The 21,471-nt window shown below is 40.6% G+C and overlaps 1 protein-coding gene and 1 pseudogene across 1 annotated transcript in view; both read left to right on the plus strand.

Annotated features, from left to right (window-relative positions):
• The window catches only part of LOC102852207 (leucine-rich repeat-containing protein 48-like), a 156,054-nt gene that overhangs the window by 12,870 nt on the left and 121,713 nt on the right, over nucleotides 1-21,471 (plus strand). Inside the window, exons 2-3 of the mRNA XM_006901182.1 lie at nucleotides 5,820-5,936; nucleotides 14,558-14,724. Coding sequence (XP_006901244.1) covers nucleotides 5,820-5,936; nucleotides 14,558-14,724 — 284 coding nt within the window. The remainder of the gene's footprint in view (nucleotides 1-5,819; nucleotides 5,937-14,557; nucleotides 14,725-21,471) is intronic.
• Nucleotides 8,888-9,241, plus strand: LOC102851806 (annotated as a pseudogene).

Genomic DNA, 21,471 nt, shown 5'->3' on the forward strand with positions numbered 1-21,471 from the left:
GGAAATGAAAAGGATCCAGTGGGGACCAGATGCTACAGGAAAATGACAAGCATTTTCCAATGGTAATTAAATCAACTGTCTTATTGATTTGGGAACTGGATGCCGACTCTCTGGCTTCTTCAGGCTGAACAGGGGCGTTGATGTGAAGGGGGAAAGGGAGGACACTTTATTACCTTACTGGTGATCTTGGGTTAAGGCTGCTTGCCTTCTTGCTCTGTTAGAAGATATTTTCCTGTCATTTGCTCCCCTCTGGACTGCAAAGTGTTTTCCCAGGTGGGTCCAATGGGGATGGCTGGATGAACCCAGAGGCTCCGTCCTCCTTTGCTTCTTTAGCTGGCAGCTGTATTTCCTTTTTGTCACTGGCACTGGGTTCAGGGTCAGGTCTGAAGTAAAACTCAATGGTAAGGTTACCTATAGGAAAGGGAGCAAACCTAGAGAGAACAAACTTGTGAGTTGCAAATAGAGGGGTTTTGGGGGTGTTGCTTTCAGGTTTACTGGGGGAGAGGGTGGCAGAAAGTAGCCTAGATAAAATTTTCTGGATACCCTAGGCATTTTTTTTCCTACCCAGGGGTCAGATGGCACAATCTGGAGACTGAGGAGCTCACGCTGAGGGCCATGACGGCTCGCCCTGAGCTGAGGGCCGAAGACAGCCCGCCCCAAGCAGGGCAACACCCCCAATGGACTGGCTGGTACACTCCCCCTCTAACTGCCCCCACCCCAGTCTGGTCCCCTCACCTGACCAAGGACTGTGTGACCAAGGATAGAGTCTCCAATTCCAGCACCACCACTTACCCCCCCATAAGTGGTCATACTATAATTTGAAGTAGGTGTCACTGCCCTCCCCCTTTATAAATGGCAAAGGGAACCTGAGAATTATGAACAGGCTCCCCCCAGGTCTAAACAGCTTTTGGCAGAAGCATTCAACAGATCAAAATATGTGGTGCATTTAGGATGTCGGTCCTCTTGGACATGCGCCACTGTTAAGTGTCATCAAGCAGACAACTCACAGTGACTTTCAACAATTCGTTGTATAGGTGATCGTCTCTGGTTTTCCAAGGAAACCGAAACCTGTAGGTGGCAGGGTGCACGTCCCCCCCCAACAGGCGGTGGGACGCACGCCCTATCTTCTGTGCAGGCGGCCGGCGGGCGCGCACCCCCCCCAGCTCGGGCGACTGGCGGGTGCTCGCCATCTCCCGTGCATCATCTCCCATGCGGGTGGCCGGAGGGCATGTGTCATCTCATGCGCAGGCAGCTGGTGGGGGTGGGTGCGCGCCATCCCCCAGTGCTGGCGGCAGGCCGGCATACATCATCTCTCACGTGGGCAACCGGCAGGCGCGCTTCATCATCTCATGCACAGGCAGCCCACTGTTGTACACCATCTCTCAGCGCAGGCGGCCAGCAGGCGCACGCCATCTCCCACATGTGCGACTGGCGGGCATGTGCCATCTTCCGTATGGGTGGCTGGCGGGTGCGAGCCATCTACCAAGTGTCATCTCCTACATGGGTGGCTGGCAGGCACACGACACTTCTGCCATTTCAGTCTTAAGTGTTCTGGATTGCATTTTTGTGCCCTTCAGTTATTTCTAGTACTGTGTTGGTACCCTCTCTATCTTGAGATTATTTTTTAAGTTCTTGTACCTCCTTATCTATGATTTCAAGTTTTTCTTCCTTTTTTGCCCTTTCTTCTGTATTTGTGCAAGTTCCTCCTCATCACTGTATTTCTTCTGGCTCCATGTCTTTGGAGCATTTGCTTTCTTGGTAGTTTCCATTTTTCATCCATCACTTGCACCTTCTTCCATAGCTGTTCAAATAACTCTTCATTAATATTTTTTTTCTGGTTTTCTACCTCTAAGTTATTCCCTTTATTTGTGGCTTCTTTGGATTCTTCTATTATTTGTACTTTCATTCGTAACTGTTCAAAATCTCTCCTTATCAACATATATCATCTGCCTTCTTGATTCTGGGGTATTTGTGATGTCTCTAATATGCTTTTCCTAGAGAATGCTAAATCTGTTTTTTCACCATTCTCACCAACCACTCTGCAAGATAATTATTACAAATTGAAAATCCTTATGAGACAGTTCTTCTCTGTCCTACACTGCTACCATTAGTCACAACTCAGTCAACAGCAATGAATTAGATTTTCAGTTTAGTGGTAATTCTATGTTTAACTTGTTGACCAACTACCAACTTGCTTTCCACAATGGGAGTATCATTTAACATTCCTACCAGCACTGATAAGCAAGGGTTCCAGTTTCTCTTCATTTTCACCAACATTTGTTTTCTGTTTTTCTGATAATAGCCATCCTAGTGAGGGTGACACAGTCACTGAACAATGAGCTCAAGTGTAGCAGAGATGATGGTGATAGCACAGAATAGGACAGAGTTCAAATCCTTTGTTTATATGGTCCCTGTGAGTCATAATTGACTCAGTGAACCCATCAACAAATGAGGGTGAGGTAACAAGCATGGTGTAGTCTGTAGGGAGTTATGCCATGTTTCTATCTGGTTTGAAGTCTGGGAAACTCAAGAGAGGGTCAGATATGATTCAGTTACCACTCCACACCAATGATTTGAGTTTGTTTTGAATTTCAATGAGGATGAGATGGTATCTTATTATAGTTTTGATTTGCATAATCATAAAAGAGGAAGACCCTCAAGGAGATGGGTTGACACAATAACTGTAACAGTAGGCTCAAGTGTGTTGGAGATTGTGAGGGTGGCACAGTAAAAGGCAGGGTTCAGATATTTTGTTCATAAGGTTGTAGTGAGTTGCAGTTCATTTGACAGCACCTAACAACAATTACAACTAACAAAATCCAGCATTTTGTTAAAAAAATCCTATTTTTTAAAAAGTGAGTTGTCTTTTTGGTGTTTCCTTGTAAGAGTTCCTTATCTATTATAGACATTAAACTTTTATCAGATGTGTGATTTTCAAATCTTTTATCCCAGTCTGTAGGTTAATTTCCCCCCTTTTATGAGAATATTTTTTCATAGCCAAAGGTTTCCTTTTTATTATTATTAATTTCAATTAATATTTACAGAGATTGTGGATTTCCTTTCATTCATTGTTGCACTTTTCTTTCCGCCCACTGCCCCCACCCCCAGTTCGCTCTTCTTTAAAAGCAAAAGAAAAACTCCTTCATTGGTATACAATCCCCCTGCACCCTCCCACCTTCACCCTGAGTATACTCCACTCTGCTACCCTCATTCCAAACTCTTATGATAATCATAATGCCATAAAATATATTATTTTTACAAAGGTTTAATTTTTATGAAGTCCACTTCATCCATTTTTTTCTTTAGCTTCCTGTGCCTTTACTGTCATGTTTAAGAATCTTTTGTTAAACATAATGTCCTATAGATTTATCTTTTAATTTTCTTCTTAGAGTTTCATGAACTTGTTGTTGTTGAGTACCCATAGTTGACCCTCCTCCAGCAGGTTTTCAGAGGCAGTTAATTGCATGGGAGAAGATTGCCCATCCTTCTCCTGCAGAACAGCTGACGACCTCGACCACAGAACCATGTACCCTTGGGATTGCAACCCAGCTTCTTGGCATTAGGCCACCAGAGCTCCCTTTTATGATCTTAGATATAATATTTAGATCATTGATCCATTCTTAGTTACTTATGCATGTGGTGTGAGGCAGGGGGTCCAATTTCATTCTTTTACATGTTATACACGAAGCTACAGCAGTTAAGAAAGCATTCTTTCTCCATTGAATAGCCTGGCACTCATGTTGAAAATCAGTTGATCATAGATGTATTCATTTGTCTGAACTCTCAAAGTTTATTCCATTGGTCTATACTGCTATTCTTGTAATAGCAGAAGGCCCTCTATAAGGTGGATTGATTCAGTGACTGGGATAATTGGGATGGGAGTGTCAGAGACAGTGCGATTGGCACAGGACAGAGCGGAGTTTAGGGCTGTTGTACATAGGGTTGCTATGAGTCGCAGGCGACTCGACGGCACATAACAACAACAACAACAACATTCTTGTAATTTTTTTAAGATCAAACAGTGTGAGTCATCTAATTTTGTTCTTCTTTTTCAAGATTATTTTGGCTTTCCAGAGTCCTTTATAATTCCACATGTATTTGAGGATTGGCTTTCTATTCCTTAAAAGAAAAAAAGTGGTGGAATTTTTGCCAGGGCAATCCTAATTAATCTATAAATGACTTTGAGTAGTATTGACATCTTCACTGGGTCAATCAGTAGCTTCATGATGAATGGAGAAGACATTGAGATTGTTCACTTCAGGTTGTTTGGCTCCACAATCAACATTCTTCGCATCAACAGCCAGGAAATCAAAAGATAAATTGCATTGGGGAAAATATCTTTTCAAGGACTTCTCTAGAGTACTGAAGAGCAACAGTGTCAGTCTGGAGACTAAGGTGCCCCTGATCCAGGCCATGGTTTTTGCAATTACTTGCTGTGCATCAGAGAGCTGGACAGTGACTAAGAATGATAGAAGAAAGATTGATGTGCTTTGAATTGTAGTGCTGAAGACGAGTGTTGAATATAACTTGGACAGCTAGGAGAACAAACAGGTCAGGTCTGTCCTGGAGAGGGTGAAACGAAGCTGCTCCCTGGAGGCAAAGATTTTGAAGCTCTGTCTCACATACTTTGGGCAGGTGGCCAGGAGTGACTAGTCCTTGGAGAGTTACATCATGTTTGGAAAGGTAGAGGGCAGCCCAGGAGAGGAAGACCCAGGATGAGATGAGTTGACTCAGTGACTGGAGAAATGGGATTAGGTCTGTCAGAGATGATGAGTTTGGCTCAGAAGAGGGTAGGGTTTAGAGTGAATGTAGTCACAGGTATCTTAATGGCACATAAGCAACAACAATAATCATGAACATGAGTATCCTTCTAAATATTGCAATATCTTTCAGCAATATCTTATCATTTTCATTGTATCACATTCCTGGTGTGATTTACAGCCTCAAAAAAAAAAACACCCCTGCTATAGGGTCAGCTATGAATCTGTTCTGATTTTTCTGGAGAATTTATTCTTTTGTTATTGATATTGTTATGTGCTGTTGGCTCATATATGGATAAACCACAACTCATAGTGGTTGGTGCATATATTAGAATAATGGTTTGACTGCAGCAATGAACTTGAGCATGTCAGAAATAATGAGGATGGCACAAGATAGGGGATCAGATTTGTTGTTCATAGTGTCCCATGAGTTGTACTTGACTTGATGGCACACAGCAACAACAAATAAGAAAGGAAATGAACTGACTTCTTTAATTGGGGAAGTTGGTCTTTAAACATGACTAGATCCAGATGCTTAACCAACACCAAATCTTCTCTTTCTCAATGTATTATGTGGAAGACTTTCTCTATTCCTTACATAAGGATATTTTCCTTCCTCCCTAGTTTTCTGCCTTTAACATCCCTGTGTCTATTTAGGAATATAGATAATTGTACCTTTGCAGACATGTTCCAAGTAGATAATTTCCAGAGCCAAAGAGCACAGACATTAAATATTTTAATACACACTGTCAAATTCCCCTTTAAACAGGCAGAGCAAGTTTGTTGACTCTCCTACCAACAATAGACTCTCATCATTGCCCCAGTGGATTGGATAGGTTGTGGGTCTGGGCTGCAATACCAATCACCACCATCCCACTATGATGGGGTACAGGGTTCCTTAGTGCCTGCTCCACAATTCCTGGGAACCTGCATACCACAAAACAGCAGGGCTCATGGACCTTTTGTATGGTTAATATCCATTTCAGTCCTTCCATACATTACCACAAACTCCAAACCCAATTTTATGACCAACCATGCTGTCTCCTCCAATTATCTCAGACATCCTCCGGATAGACAGCCTTTGGCAGTTTGAGAACTTGAAGAAGCTGCAGCTGGACAATAACATCATTGAACGGATTGAAGGCCTGGAGAATCTCACACAGCTGGTCTGGCTAGGTAAGATCCTGTCTGTATGTCTGCCCAAATCTTTGATGGTACCCTGTCAAGACTTTTTCCTCCCCAGGAGATAATACTCATGCATGACCCTGCTGCCAACCCACAATGAACCAGGTGTCCTAGAAGCTCCTATCTACTAGAAACAAGAACTCCATGAATTGTTAAAAACTAGGATCTGAGATGGGCAAAACAGAGGTGTGCTTGGGCATGCCAGAAAAAAAAATAGTCTGCTCCCATTTGTTCAACCTCCTTGGGAAAGAAAGAGAGGAGCAACCCTTTACTCCTTCTATTTAACCTAAAAGGAGATCTGGTGGCCTAGTGGTAAGGAACATTGCTGCTAACCTGAAAGCAGACTTTTCAAATCTGCAAGCTGCTCTGGAGGAGGAAGATGGGCAGTCTCATCCTAAGTGATTTATTGCCTCTGAAAAACCCACTGGAGGGTCAACAATGAGTCTATTCTGACTCAACAATAACAATATTTAACCTAAACTCAGATTGACAGTTGACTGTGGGCACCATCTATTAAATGACCATCATAATTGTTTATATGAACAATCCTTTACTTTTTTGCTAAGCATGGGTCTATACATTTTTTTTATGGAAGACTTCTAAACTTTTATAGCATCATCTCCGTTGAGAAGAGGAGTATACTAAGACCATATTTGAGAGTTCTTTGCTTCACTGCAAATGGCACAATAGGATTTGAATATGTGCTACCATCTTCTGGTCCTAATAGGAGGCACTCTTAATTATGATGAGGAGCAGGTAGGAACAAAACAGAGAGAAGAAGATGAATCTAAGAGTTATTTACACTGACTTAATATACTAGGCCTGCTATAACAAAACTAGATAGAAATTTATTCTCCCACAGATCTAGAGACTGGAAGTCCAAATTGAGGGAATTTTGGTTTGGTTTTGGTTTGTTTGTTTTCCAGTAGACCCACACACTTTCTAAAGGCTCTAAGACCTTTTTCTATTCTATCTCCCTCAGTTCTGGTAATCTTAGTAATTCCCTGGCTTGCAGATGCATCTTCATATGCCCAATCTTCCTCATATGTCTCTGTTTATCTCTTTCTAAAAAAAAAAATTATGTTCAATGATTTATTCATAGGAGACTTTTCCCTCTATATGTTTTGTAAAAAATTATTTTATGTTGGTTTGCTTACAAAGTTCGTATCTATATTGTTTCACACTATTCTTCATTCACATTGTGTTTCATACAATCATTCTCATTCATTATGTTTTATAAATGAATCACCATTGGACTATGCCCAGTATTACTCTTAACTTTTCAGGTCCCCATCAGATCTTTCCTATTTTCTTTACTCCCTCCCTCCACTAACCAAATTGTGCGTTCTCTTTTTTTAATTATTATTCATTTTAATGAAAGTTTACAGAGACTGAGGATTTCCATTCATTCATTGTTGCACTTTTCTCCCTGCCCACCCCACCCTCCCCCAAATTTGCTCTTCTTTTTGAAAAGTAAAAGAAAAATTCTTTCATTGTAATACAATCCCTACCCCCAAGTCCTCTCCACTAAGTAGCCTTCATTCTGAACTCCTGCCATGACAATAATACCTAACCAGATATCCCTTTTAAACCGTTTTCTCCCTCATCTGTTTCAATACACCATCCATCCCATCTTTCTCAGTCTCCCCCCAACACTGATGACAGTCCTGCCTTACAACAGTGACACTATGCAGTATTTGTCCTTTTGTGACTGAGATATTTCATTCAGCATAATGTCCTCTGGGGTCACTCATTTTGAATAATATTGCATGAGTTCCTTGTTTTTCAGTGCAGTGTAGTATTCCATTGTGTGAATATACCACGGCTTCCCTATCCATTCATTTGTTGAGGGGCACTTAGGTTGTTTCCATTTTATTGCTATTGTGAACAAAGTCACGATAAACACGGGTGTGCATATATCTGCTTGGGTGGCAGTTATGATCTCTTTAGGGTAAATTCCCAGTAGTGGAATTTCTGGGTCAAATAGTATCTCTGTTTGTAACTTTTTGAGAAAGTGCCACAGTGCCTTCCACTGTGGTTGCACCATTTTACACTTCCACCAACCGTGAATAAGGGTTCCAGTTCCTCCACAACTTTGTCAGCATTTGTTGCTTGCTGTTCTGTTAAATTTTTTATTCTTACCAGGGTGAGATGATATCTCATATATGTTTTGTGTGCTTTCTCTTTTAAGAGGACACCACTCAGGTTAGAATAGAGAGTTCTCCAAAGAAGTGCAATGATATCAGCTTAAAGAGTAAGGTGCACCTGGTTCAAGCCAATCTTTTCAAACACTTGCTAGAACATGCTTGTGTTATAGAAGCAATCAATAATGACATTAAAAAGTTCCTTGAAACAAACAAAAATGAAAATACAATGTATCAAAATCTCTGGGATAAAGCTAAGGCAGTCCCCAGGGGCAGTTCATAGCAATAAGTACACACATTAAAAAGGAAGAAAGAAAAAAAAAAGGAAGAAAGAGCACTGCAATCCCGAAGGCATTTGGTTCGAATCCGCCAGATGCTCTACTGGAGAAGGAGGTTTAATTTCCTCCTGTGTTAATCAGAGCTGATTTAATGGTACACAACAAAAGGGGGGGGGGAAGAAAGAACACAAAAAAAGAGAAGGGAAAAAAGGAAGAAGCAAAATTAATGATCTAACTCAACATCTCTCCCAAATAGAAAAAGAACAACAATCTAACCCCACAGCCTTTAGAAGAAAGGAAATTATAATTACAAAAGCTGAAATCAATGAGATAGAAAGCAGAAAAACAATTTAATCCATCAGCGAGACCAGGAGCTGGGTTGTTTTTAAGTAGTCAATAAAATTGACAAGCCATTGGCAAACTTAACAAAATAAGGGGGGAAAATAAGAAACAAATAACTCTATTAAGAAATTATAGGGGTTTCTTTCTCTTCCAGAGATGCTGTGTAGAGGCATTCAAAATGTTCCAGTGTCTGACCTACTGTCATAGGCTGTCCTACAACACAGCCTCTAACAAAACTAGGCTGTCCTGAGCCCCTGGTAACAGAATTGTTTACCTGTATACCAAGAATGTTGGAAAAGCACCAAAATCTACATGTGGTGTGTGCTTGGGCCAACTAAGAGGGGTTTGTGCTGTGAGACCTAAAGGTCTCATAAGGTTGTCAAAAACAACAACAAAAAGTATCAGCAGAGCTTATGGTGGTTCCGTGTTTGCTAAGTGTGTCCGTGACAGGATCAAGCATGCATTCCTTATTGGGGAACAGAAAATTGTGAAAATACTGAAGGCACAAGCACAAAGTCAGAAAGCTAAATAAAAAATGGTGCTTCTTTAATAAAAAAAATAAATTATAGAGGTGACATCACAACAGAACTAGATGAAATTAAATTGGTAATATCTGAATATTATTAAAAGCTATGCTCTGAAAAATTTGAACACCTAGAAGAAATGGGAAAATTCCTTGAAACTCATGTCCTACACAGATTGACATGGACAGATATAGAGCACTTGAACAGATTTACCACAGAAGAAGAAATTGAGCAGATCATAAAACAACTTCCCCCACAAAAAAAGTCCTGGACCAGATGGCTTCATGGCTGAATTCTACCAAATATCCAGAGAAGATCTATCACCAATTCTACTCAAATTCTTTTTAAAAATAGATAAATGAGGAGTACTCCCAGAGTAATTCTATGAATCAAGCCTAACTCTAATACCAAAACCAAGCAAGGATACTACCAAGAAAGAAAAATAACATACTAGTATCTCTCATGAGTATAAATGCAGAAGTCCTTAACAAAATTCTGGCTAGTAGAATCCAACATCATATTTTTAAAAAATTAGCTATGCATCTAATAGCATATGAAAAATATGAGGTATCCACCTAAGAGCTGAACATCGAATAAGGATAACAGAAGGAGGATAACAGAAGAAGCCTTTGAGTTGTGGCGTGGACAAGAGTTCTGAATTGTTTCCCCATTTAATGGGTTTTGTTACCATGTAAAATACCTGTTGACCATAGGTTGATGTATTGACTTCTTGGTTCTTGATTCTATTCCATTGGTCTGTGTTTTTGTTACTGTACCAATACCATACTGTTTTTATTACTACAGCGGTGTAGTAGGTTTTGAGTTATGGGAGTGAGATGCCTCCTACTTCATTTTTGTTTTTCAGAAGAGCTTTGCTTATTTTAGGTCTCTTTCCTTTTCACATGAAACTGGAAATTGCTTTTTCTATATCCTTGAAGAAATTGGGATTGCATTGAACCTGTAGATTGTTTTAGGTAAGATTATCATTTTCACAATGTTGAATCTTCTTATCCGCGAACAGGGAATATTCTTCCATTTAGTTCAATATCTTATTGTTTATTGTAGTGTGTGTGTGTACCATCAAGTCAGAACCGACCCACAATGACCCTTCTGTGTGTTTTCAGAGGCAGTAAATCATACAGGAGGAAATTGTAATTGTCCTTATATGGTCTTTTGTTTCTCTTGTTAGGCTTATTAATAAATATTTCATCTTGTGGTAAGTTTTGTAAAGGATTGTTTTTCTACTTTCCTTTTACATGCTTTCTTGTTGCTGTATAGAAATCCAACATATTTTTGTATGTTAATGTTATATCCTACCATGCTACTAAATTGGTCTACTAGGTCTAACAGGATTTTATTGAGTCTTTGGACTCTATATCTATACTATCATATTGTCTACAGTGACAATTTCAACACCTCTCTGCCAATTTGATTGCCTCTTATTTCCTTCTTTTACCTTATGGACCTAACTAGAATTTATAATACAGTATTGAAATAGAAGTGGAAATAGTGGGCATCCTTGCCTACCTTTATCTTATTCTGATCCTTTTTGGATCATTCAAGATTTCCCCCATAGTATCTCTCAGTATTGCATCTTGAAGTTTCAATTTGTTTTTCAGTTCTTTCAGTATGAGAAATGCCAAATAAATTCTTTCCTTTTTTTAAATTCTCCAACTCCAGCACTTTGCACATTCCATTATAAGACATGGCTTTGTCTTCTTGAGCTGCCCTTTGAGATCTTCTGCTCATCTCTTTTACTTCAGTATCTCTTCCCTTTGTTTTGGTTTCTCAACACTAGTGCAGTTTTCAGAGTCTCTTCTGACATCCATTTTGGTCTTTGTAATGACATTTTGCTGTCTTCATGAATGATATCTTTGATATCAACCCACAATTCATCTTGTCTTCGATCCTTAGTGTTCGGTGTTTCTAACCTGTTCTTGAGATGATTTTTATTTTTTTTTTCTATAATTATATTTTATTAATTTTCATAAACATTTACAGAGATTTTGGGCTTCCACTCATTCATTGTTGCACTATTCTCTCTACCCTCCTCCCAGTTTGTTCTTGTCCAAATGCCACAGTGCTTGTCAAAGCCAGTTCTGATTAATCTTCTTTGTCAGTGTATCCTTTGCCATTCCCTATCACTCCTCCCTGAGAGAGACTTCACCCTGAGTCATAAGGAAAAGGGGACGGCGTATTCTCTTAGCTACTTCCTGCTGAAAAGGGACGCTGTGGGTTTCAGGGTGAAGATCTTCTCTCACTATTGAGATGATTTTTAAATTCAAATAGGAAAAACTCAAGGTCATATTTTTGCTCTTGTAGACTTGCTTCAATTTTCTTCAACTGCAATTTGAACTACAGCACGAGTAATTGATGGTCTGTTCCACAGCTAACACCTGGCCTTGTTTTGGCTGCTGATATTGATCTCCTCCAGTGATTCTTTCCACAAATGTTGCATTCAATATGGATTATATCTCAGTACCAAGAAAATGAAAATCCTCTCCACTGGGCAAATATGCAACATCATGATAGATGAAGAGAAGGTTGAAATTGTAGGCAATGTCGTCTTACTTGGATCTACAGTCAGCAACCTTGGTAGCATCCAGGAGATCAGGATATGTATAGCATTGGGGAAGTCTGCTGTAAGGAACCACTCCAAAGCCTTGATGAACAATAATGTCGGCTTAAAGACCTGATTCAAGCCAGTCTTCCCACTCACCTGCTTTGTATCTGAGAGGTGAACAGTGAATAAGGATGACAGGAGGAGAATCAATGCCTTTGAGTTGTGGTGTTGAAGAAGAATGCTGAATAACCTATGGACTGCCAAAAGAACAGATATGTCTTGGAGAAAGTGCAACCATCATGTACCTTGGAGGCGAAGATGGTGAAGCTTCATCTCACATTTTGTGGACATGTTGGGAAAGACTGTTCCTTGGAAAGGAACATGCTTGAAAAGGTGGTGTGTCAGCAAAGGAATTGATGGATTGATTTGAATGTCTATGGCAATGGACTAAAATATGTCAATAATGATAAGGATAGTGTAGTATAGGACTGGTTGCAGATGTGTTGGGCATGGGGTCTCTATGACTAGTACTAAACCCAATGACACTTAACAACTACAATTACAATCCTATTCTACAGGAACAAAGAAGCCAACTCACTTGCCCAAAGCTATGCAGCCAGGAAGTAGCAGTGCTAGAACTTAAATTCAAACCTTTCTGGCCCAGGACCTACATTTCTTCTGTCCTGTTGGGCTGCTGTCTGATTACAGGGGTACACAAAGGCACTACACTTAAAATTTGCTGACTGCTATCAGCAGCATCTGTGTTGATGCTTCAAATCTGTACACAGGCTTTACTTAGTGTCACACATCAAACTATGTCCCCTCAGATACATGTACATAATGTGGAAGCTATATAATGATCTTCCATTATAACTGAAACCAAATAATTGTAGGACAATTAAGTGTGGAATTCAACACCCCATAATTCCATCATAGTCTTAATGTCAGGGAAATATGCTGAGATGTGGTTTGTAACACCTGGGATTATTGTCAATGTAAGTTTTGAATCAGCCCCAGTCATGAGCTGTGTGTCCCTTAAGAAGGTCTGCCATCCATAGGCTATCTGACTCCATTATTTTCAGTAAGAGCTGGTAGCCTCAGTGGTCTCTCTGATATAAAATCAGTGCTATATGTCTGCTGAGAGCCCTTGTTAGCCTACACACCTAGAAAAATGCATTTTTTTTCTCTATGACAAAAGCTGATCTTTCCTCTGGCTGGAGCTCCCTACCCAGAGAGTAAGTTGGCCCTGTTCCCAGATGTCTCAGCAATGATTATTCACACTCCCAAAAGTAGCATGACCCCAGCACTCCCTGATACGAGGTAAGGAAGTAGGGAAAAGACATACCAGGTATCAGAGGTCACATTACCCTCCACAGGAGCTGTTTCAGGAGCAAGACTAGTAATGTAGCAACTCCAAGTCATGAAGAGCTGAGTGACTGGAATCTAGGGGTTCTGTGATGATTCAATACAGCTCCCAGACTTCCAGACACAGCCAGCTGCCATAGAGCTGGGATACTGAAGCTGCTTGCTTAGACTCCCAAAAATCCAACTTGACATAGGTCTTTGAACTTTTGCAATTGGGATGTAAAAGAAGGAGCTTTACATTAACTGAGCATGAAGTATTTGCACCACAGTATTCGGCAAATATTACAAGGCGTTTCCTCCTTGTTATATTAGATATTTACTGCACTCCAGTAATTTTGAGGGTGGAAGGTGGAAAGCCACAAAAGGAGAAACCCTAGAACCCCAGTAGGAGAGGAAATATGCAGGCTGGCATATGGTGGTCCCCAGTTCAAATTCCAACGCTGCTAATATGAACTGATTTTACACAATTCATTTCACCTTTCTCTTTTGAGTCTTGAGTTTCTCATCTACAAAATTATTAATCTACCAGTCATATTGTTATTGTTAGATGCCATTGAATTGACTACAACTCATCATGACCCTATAAACAACAAATCTAAACTTTGCCCTGCCCCATGCTGAGGCTAGGTGTGATGTTAGCCTAAAAGTCAGATTTTTTTAGCCATTACAGTTAAATGCTTTTGGTCTCCAGGTACCTTAACTGCAGATATTTGGTCTTGCAAATCAGCATGGTCTTGCAAATCATCAACAGCTGTGAAACTATGATAAAACAAAGAGTGCTTCCCACACTTGGGAGCAAGACTTACAGCAGCAAGACTTGAGGGAGACTGGATTGAGACTTAGTGAGAGTGAGACCCTGGTGGTGGAGAGACTGTGGCATTGCTGTGGAGAAACTGTGGCAGGTTGTAAGCAGAGAAGATCTGAGATAAAGGCTACAGTTAAAGGTTTTGGTTGTTCTTGCTGGATACTTAAAGGAGAAGGTGATTTACAACTGCTGTGAGGCAGACCTTGCTGGATGATTTGGATTTGACTGCTGAACTGAAACTGGCTCCTTGACTAATTGAGGGATTATGCCTTGGAACTTGGGCTAAAACCTGGACTTGTATTTGGTAATATTCTTTGCCTTCCACACTCTCCAACTTCTTTCCCGAATAAACCCCATTGCTGGTACCATAACTGTGAATCAGCTGGAGTTCTCAAGCAGAACTGAAGAAAGTGTTGAGAGTGGAGCCATGGGAAAGAAGCCATACGCGGCTCCTTAAAACTCACCAGACACCAGACAGTGAGTCCAACCCTGGCCCAGTAGTATGGGCTGAGAGCTCACCAAGCACAAAGAGGCCTAGTGGTCTTCCTCTGAGTACAGTTCTCCCCTAAGCTGATTGTTTCAACCTCCTAGATCTTTCCTTCAACAATATTGAGACCATCGAGGGACTGGACACATTGGTGAACCTGGAGGACCTGAGCTTGTTCAACAACCGCATTTCCAAAATTGACTCCCTAGATGCACTGGTCAAGCTGCAAGTGTTGTCTCTTGGCAATAATGAGATATTCAACATGATGAATGTGAGTAGCCAGTGGGAGTGGAGAATGCCAGGGAGATTGGGTCCAGGGTAGACCAGAGTTCTTATTAAGAAAGCTGCGAGGGCTGCTAGGTGGTAAGTGTGCCAAAAGTCATGCAGGACTTGGTTCCAGGTTTTCCATTTTTAATCAAAAAGTCAGAAATTTAGATTGTTATCTAACAAACTTGATAATATTTAAATAATATCATAAGCCCAAAAGGCCTCCAAACCAGTATAAAGTAGTTCAGTCATGAACTGACATTGAAGTTAAACCAAGACCAACTAGAATTTGCCAAATATGGTGTAACAATAAAAAAGGGAGGGGAATTATATGTTAAAGCCTTAGAATGGGAGACACAAAAGAGTCATAATGAATCCTTTCAGGAGCATAATATAGGAGATAGGCAGGACTATGATGAATGACACATTCAAAGTAGCTAAGTCAGCCACTGTCTGAACCGGGAACCATTGCCTCTAACTCTTTCAGCTAAGAGATTTGGTTGCTATGCAATGGGTGTACTGTCCTTACTATCTATGAGAGAGATCAAGCAAGGCATCAGCTTGCATTTCCCCCTTATGCTTATCATTCCAGGCACCACGTTTTGCAAATTCTACTCTGTCCCAGTTTCACTTCATCAGTCATGACTGGACTGATAAGAACTGGTTCAAAACTCTGGCTTAATGCCACAAAACCTGAGGGCCAGTAAGTACCATCACTCTACTTTCCCCCCAATCTCTTCACACTTAACAAGCATCCACTGAGGTGAGAGCCTATGAAGCAGAATGGATGTCAATATAAAGAAAATGTTCCCTCAGACACAACTAGCTCACTCCTACCTAATGAGAACTCAGTGACAAGTATGAAGAGGAATAAAACAAGGTCTGCAGGTGAAGGGAGGACACCTAAGATGCTAGGCATGCTGTTATGAAATGCAGTGGTCTTCAGGAGAAGGGAGGACACCTAGGATGTCAGGCATGTCAGTATGAAGTGCAGTGGACATTGATTATCTGCAGAAGAGGCATATACCCTCCTGCATCTCTATCCACATCCTCACCAGGCTCATCAAGGATATTTCCACACCTGATGCCTTGAGTCTTGAGGTCTAGGTCACCCAGACAGAGAACAGCTGAGTGGGCTCAAAGCAGCTGGGCCAGGGCAAAAAGACCAGGGATTAGGATAATGGTAGCATCAGTGATTCCTATGTGTAGATTTCAATACACTGTTCCTTAGTCAAGACTACACTGTTGTCTGACCTCTAGTTTGCCTGCCAGTCCCTAGACTGTCCAGTACTCTGTTTCTTTACTGCTTAGGTGATTTTGAAGGTCGGCTTCACTTCTCAGGTACATGTCCTCAGGTCCAACCTTTATGTGACTCAGTTTCCTCATCTGTAAACTGGAGAGTATAGCTATATTCTACTTCCAAGGCTATTTCAAAAATTGATAAGACCTACCTCTGCCAAAAGTAGAGACTGTAAATGGTCTTTCTTTTTGTTATTTCTCTGCCAGCTACGCCTGTAGCCAGAGGTCCAATACCTAGCTGCCTTTCTCTGGCATCTTCCTCTTCAGATAGGCAAGCTGGTTTGGAGTAGAATGGTAACTACTTTTAGTTTTTATTTATTAAACATTCGAGGTTTTGGTTTTAAAGTCAAAATTACAGCAAGCCCCTGGCATTTTAGCAGAGGGACCATTTCAGACCAAAGTGTACTGTTAATGATTTTTTAAAATTAAAATATATTAAAAATTAAGTAAGATATGGCCAAAAAAATTGATAAGATAAAAAGAGGAAAGCTAGAGTAAGTTCTATTTGAATGAAGCATGTAATAGCTAGAATCTTTCCTAGCAGAGTGTTGAGAGGGGAAGCTCCTTTGGATTTAGAGTCTATAAAATGTTGGCATTTTATCAACCAGCAGGAAGGAAGATTCTAAGGAGAAAATGAACTGAATGAGGCCTGGAGGGAGTTTTGATAGCAACAAGCTGCCCAGGAGCCATTTTGACCCTGAGGTCACTGAATCAAGTTGAGGGTACAGCCAGGAGACTGACAGTTGGAAGATGAGAGACCTTGTCACAGACATTTTTAGTGTTATCAGAGCAGTGAGGAACCATGATAGGTTCTTGGCTGAGTCATGGAAGGCTTAATCTGTAGTTCAAGGAGGAAATCATGGTGCAGTGAGAGAGTGGGTTTGCAGAAGTTTTGTATCCAGATGATTTAAGGACTGGCTCCATCAGAAGACTACAGACCTACCAGTATCAAGCTCAGCCTGACCAACCAAACACGGAACTGAATTTAGGGATAGTGACAATGACTGATGGGGAGGTAGCCCCAGGAAGATAAAAGGGACAAGAAAAACCAAATACATATGTATTACTGAGATTGCTGCTAGGGTATCCAAAATGTTCATCTGACTTGAACTCCTGAAGGACTAGACCACTAGGTCAAGGGCATTTACTCATCAGGCCTGCTCCTTTGTGTTTGAGGTTAACACCCCAGAGGTGTTAACTCCTCTTGGTGGATTGAGTGGACTTCTGTGGCTTCAAGGCCACCTCTGAGGCATTGTGTGACTGAGAAGGTCCAGGTAGGGAATGCCAAGTATTTTCCCCCTCTAGCATGTGCACTTGTCTGCCAGTTTGACATACTATAGTGGTTTGCATGTTGCTACTAATATTTCAGATACTAGCAGAGTTACCCATAGTAGACAAGTTTCAGTGGAGATTCCAGTATAAGATAGACTTAGAAACAGGACTGCTCACCTACTTCTTAAATAATAATTCATGAACCCACTGTGGATAGCAGCAGAAAATTGATAATAGTGTTTGTAGGGATAATTTCTTTTACAATGACTTGATTGCATCTCAACATCAACAAAATAAAAATCCTCACTACTAGACCTGTAGGCAGCATCATGATACATGGAAAAAAGATTAAAGTTGTTAATAACTTCATCTTGCTTAGATCTACAATCTTGGCACCAGAAGTTAGGAAATCAGAAGCTAAGTTGCACTGGGAAAATCTGCTGTCAGGGACCTCTCCAGAGTTCAGCCATGTTAGACTAAACACTAAGAGGCACCTGATCCAAGCCATGGTCTTCTCAGTTACTTGCTATGTATCTGGTAGCTAGACAGTGACTGAGGATGACAGAAGAACAATCGATGCCTTTGGAACATGGTACTGGAGGAGTGTTGAACATATTATGGACAGCCAAGAGAACAAACAATTGTGTCTTGGAGTGGCAAAATCATGTTGCTCCGTGGAGGTTAAGATTTTAGAACTCCAACTCACATACTTTGGGCATGTTGTCATTAAGGGCTAGTCCATGGAGAAGGACATCATACTTGGAAAGATAGAAGGTCAGCAGCACAGTGACTATGGCAGTGAGGTTAAATGTGTCAGAGACAGTGAGGCTGACTCAAGATAAGGCAAGGTTCAGAGCCATTGTTCATAGGGTTGCTGTGAGTTGTAGATAACTTGGCAACACATGATAACAGCTCTTATGAGGTAGAGGTAGGAGTTCTGGTAGCCTAGTGGTAAGGAGTTGCAGTGCCAACCAAAAGGCGCTTGGCTCAAATTTGCCAGCTGCTCTAAGGAAGAAAGATGAGTAGTCTCTTCTCATGCAATTTACAGCCTGTAAAAGCCCACTGGAAGGTCAACTGTGAGTTAGTACTAATAACAACAATAATGATGTCCCAAATGTCCAAACTACTGTATCACTTCAGCTTTTCTGATATGGAAGATATAGTCCTCCCACTCCCAACTTTGTCTTTGGGTTTTATAGTTCACAGAAAGGTCTTACAGAAATAAAAAACTGTCAGGGAAATGATGTATGTGATTGTGGCTGGTGTAGGCTAAGGCAAGTGCTCACAGACTGGTGTTCCAGGAACCTGTAGGCTGAGGTTGTCAGGTTAGATGCAGTATCCCAAGTGAGCAAATATGGCACTTCCTAGGAGCAATCCTTAATAGAGGACCTCAGAGCTATAAACCACATCCCAAAGAGAATTAAAGGATGTGTCTTTGGTACTAACTTCTCGTAAAGTGGCTAGGAGAGACCAGTCCTTGGAGAAGAACATCATGCTTGGAAGGGTGGAGGGACAGCTCAGGAGAGGAAGACCCAAGATAAGAAGGATTGACTCAGCAACTGAAGAAGTGGGATAGGGTCTGTTGAAGACAATGAGACTGGCTCAGGATAGGGAGGGTTCAGAGTTGTTATACATAGGGTTGTTATGAATCACAGCCAACTCGAAGGCACATAACAACAACCACAAGATGATACTTGTATCTCACCCTAAATTTATCTCCCTTAATACAATAAATAACTCATTCTTGAATGAGGTCTTAAGCATAGATAAAGAAGTTTGTGTTGTTTCGTGCCATCAAGTCAAACTCATAGTTTTCTGATGCTGTAAATCACAAAGGAGGAGACTGGCCATGGATTAACTGGTTTTGCACAACTCCATACTCCCTCGGTCACCAGAGATCCCAGACAGAGAATCTAGATTCACAAAATGGAATTATTTCTTAATTTATTGTACCACCATGCATAAAAAGGAACCCTTCAGGCTGGAAAACACTCAAAAGTACCAAACTAAAAGAGCTGCCTCCTCAGAGTAGTGAAAAAGATGGACTAAAACTTCCATCAAAAGAAGAACCTTCCTTTGCTGATGTGGCAAAACTCAGAATTAGAAGAAATAGTCCTTAATGAAGAGTAGTGATTAATTGAAAACATCCATTAATAACTGGAATATGGAATGTACAAAGTATGAACCTACTGGAAGTCATAAAAAATGAAATCATATGCATAAAGATTGAAAAGTGAAATAATATGCATAAAGATTGATATTGTAAGAATTACTAAACTGAAATAGTCTAGTATTGGGCCTTTTTAATCAGACAATCACATGGTCCATGGGCCATCCCAAAAGCCCTCAGTTCAAATCTACCCACTTCTCAGCAGGAAAAGGATGAGCATTCTCCTTTCATAAGATTTACAGCCTCTAAAAACCCACTGGAGAGTTAGCTTTGTCTCGGTACAAGAAATGAAGCATGATAGAATTTTATATCTCAATGATTTAGTCATTGAAAACACATTTCTTTAAAAAATTATTATTACATAATGGACTGTGTACATTCAATACCAAGGGGAGCAACAGTCAAGAAATCAAAAGACTGTACTGCATCTGTAAAGAACCTCCTTAAAGTGCTAACAAACACGTATTTCAGTTTAAGGACTAAGGTATTACTGACCCAAGCACGGTATTTCCATTTGCTTCCTAGGCATTTGAAAGTTGAGCAGTGAATAAGGAAGACCAAAGAAGAATCTACACCTTGGTGTTAGGGTATCGAATACACATGGACTGCCAAAAGAAGAAAGTGCAACTAGGATTCTCTTTAGAAGATGGTGAAGCTTCAGGTCACATACTTTGGGCTTGTTGTCAGGAGGAGCCACTACTTGGAAAAAAGACATCATGCTGGGGAAAATAGAGAGTCAACAAAAAAAAGAGGAAGACCCTCAGCAAATGGATTTATACAGTGACTGTAACAATGAGAGTAAGCACAGGGCAGAGTGACAAGAATGGCACAAGATTGGCAAACTCAGCAATACCTAACAACAGCACACACGCTTGATAGAACATCAGGAGTCAAATTTTTTTTTTGTTTTATTTTTTATTTTTTTTTTCTTGTTCTTTTATCAGGAGTCAAATTGACTACATCTGTGGAAAAAGGTAAGGGAAAAGCTCAGTGTCAGTAGAGAAGGCCAGTGGCTGTCTGTGGAATGGATGATTAGATGCTCTTATGCAAATTAAAATTGAAGCAACATAAAATTGGAATGAGTTCTTGGGAGCCAAAATGCAACTTTGCATTTAGCCTAAATGAATTTAATAATCATCTCAAGAATAAATTTGATGCATTGGACCAAAGACAAGTCAAGTTGTGGTATAACATCAAAGACATCATACATGAAGAAAGGCCATTAAAAAGACAGGAAAGAGGAGACTAAAGTGGATGTCAGAGGAGACTCTGGAACTTACTTTTAAATGTTTTTATTAGATGCTATCAAATCAACAGGACTGAATCCTGATGTATCTTGTGCCGTCCTCCACATCTCTGATACACTTGAACCCATTGCTGCAGTCACCATGTCAATCTATATTACTGGAACTCTTCCTTTCTTTGACCCACCCAACACTTTTCCAAGCATGATACTCCTTTCTAAGGAATAACCTCTCTTAGCAGCATGTCCTCTAGTAGTAAGAATCTGTACTGCAATTCCAAGGCACCCAGAATCCACCAGCTAGCTACTCTGAGGAGGAATGATTAATAAACAGCCTCCTCTTTTGGGATTTACTGCCACTGAAAACCCACTAGAGAGTGAGGTATGAGTTGGTTCCAACTCCATGGCACACACAACAAAATATTAAAGACAAACCTTTGCCATCCTTGTCTCCAAGGAGCACTCTGGCTGGCTGCACCTTTTCCAAGACATACTTTTTCATTCTTTTGGCAGTCCATGGGATATTTGGTACTTTTTACCAACATTGCAACTCAAAGGCATAAATTCTTCTTCTGTCATTCCTGTTCATTGTCCAGCTCTCAGATGCATACAAGTGATTTAAAAGACCATGATCTGAATTAAGTGCACCTTTGTCTTCAAACTGACATCATTGCTCTTCAGTATTTTGGAGAAGTCTCTGACAGTGACCTTAACCAAAGTAATATGCCTCATTATCTCCTGATTGCTAGTACCAAGAAGATAATGTC

The sequence above is a fragment of the Elephantulus edwardii genome, unplaced genomic scaffold (genome assembly GCF_000299155.1).
Source record: "Elephantulus edwardii isolate Elephantulus edwardi_28Jun2011 unplaced genomic scaffold, EleEdw1.0 scaffold00314, whole genome shotgun sequence".
Lineage (NCBI taxonomy): Eukaryota > Metazoa > Chordata > Mammalia > Macroscelidea > Macroscelididae > Elephantulus > Elephantulus edwardii.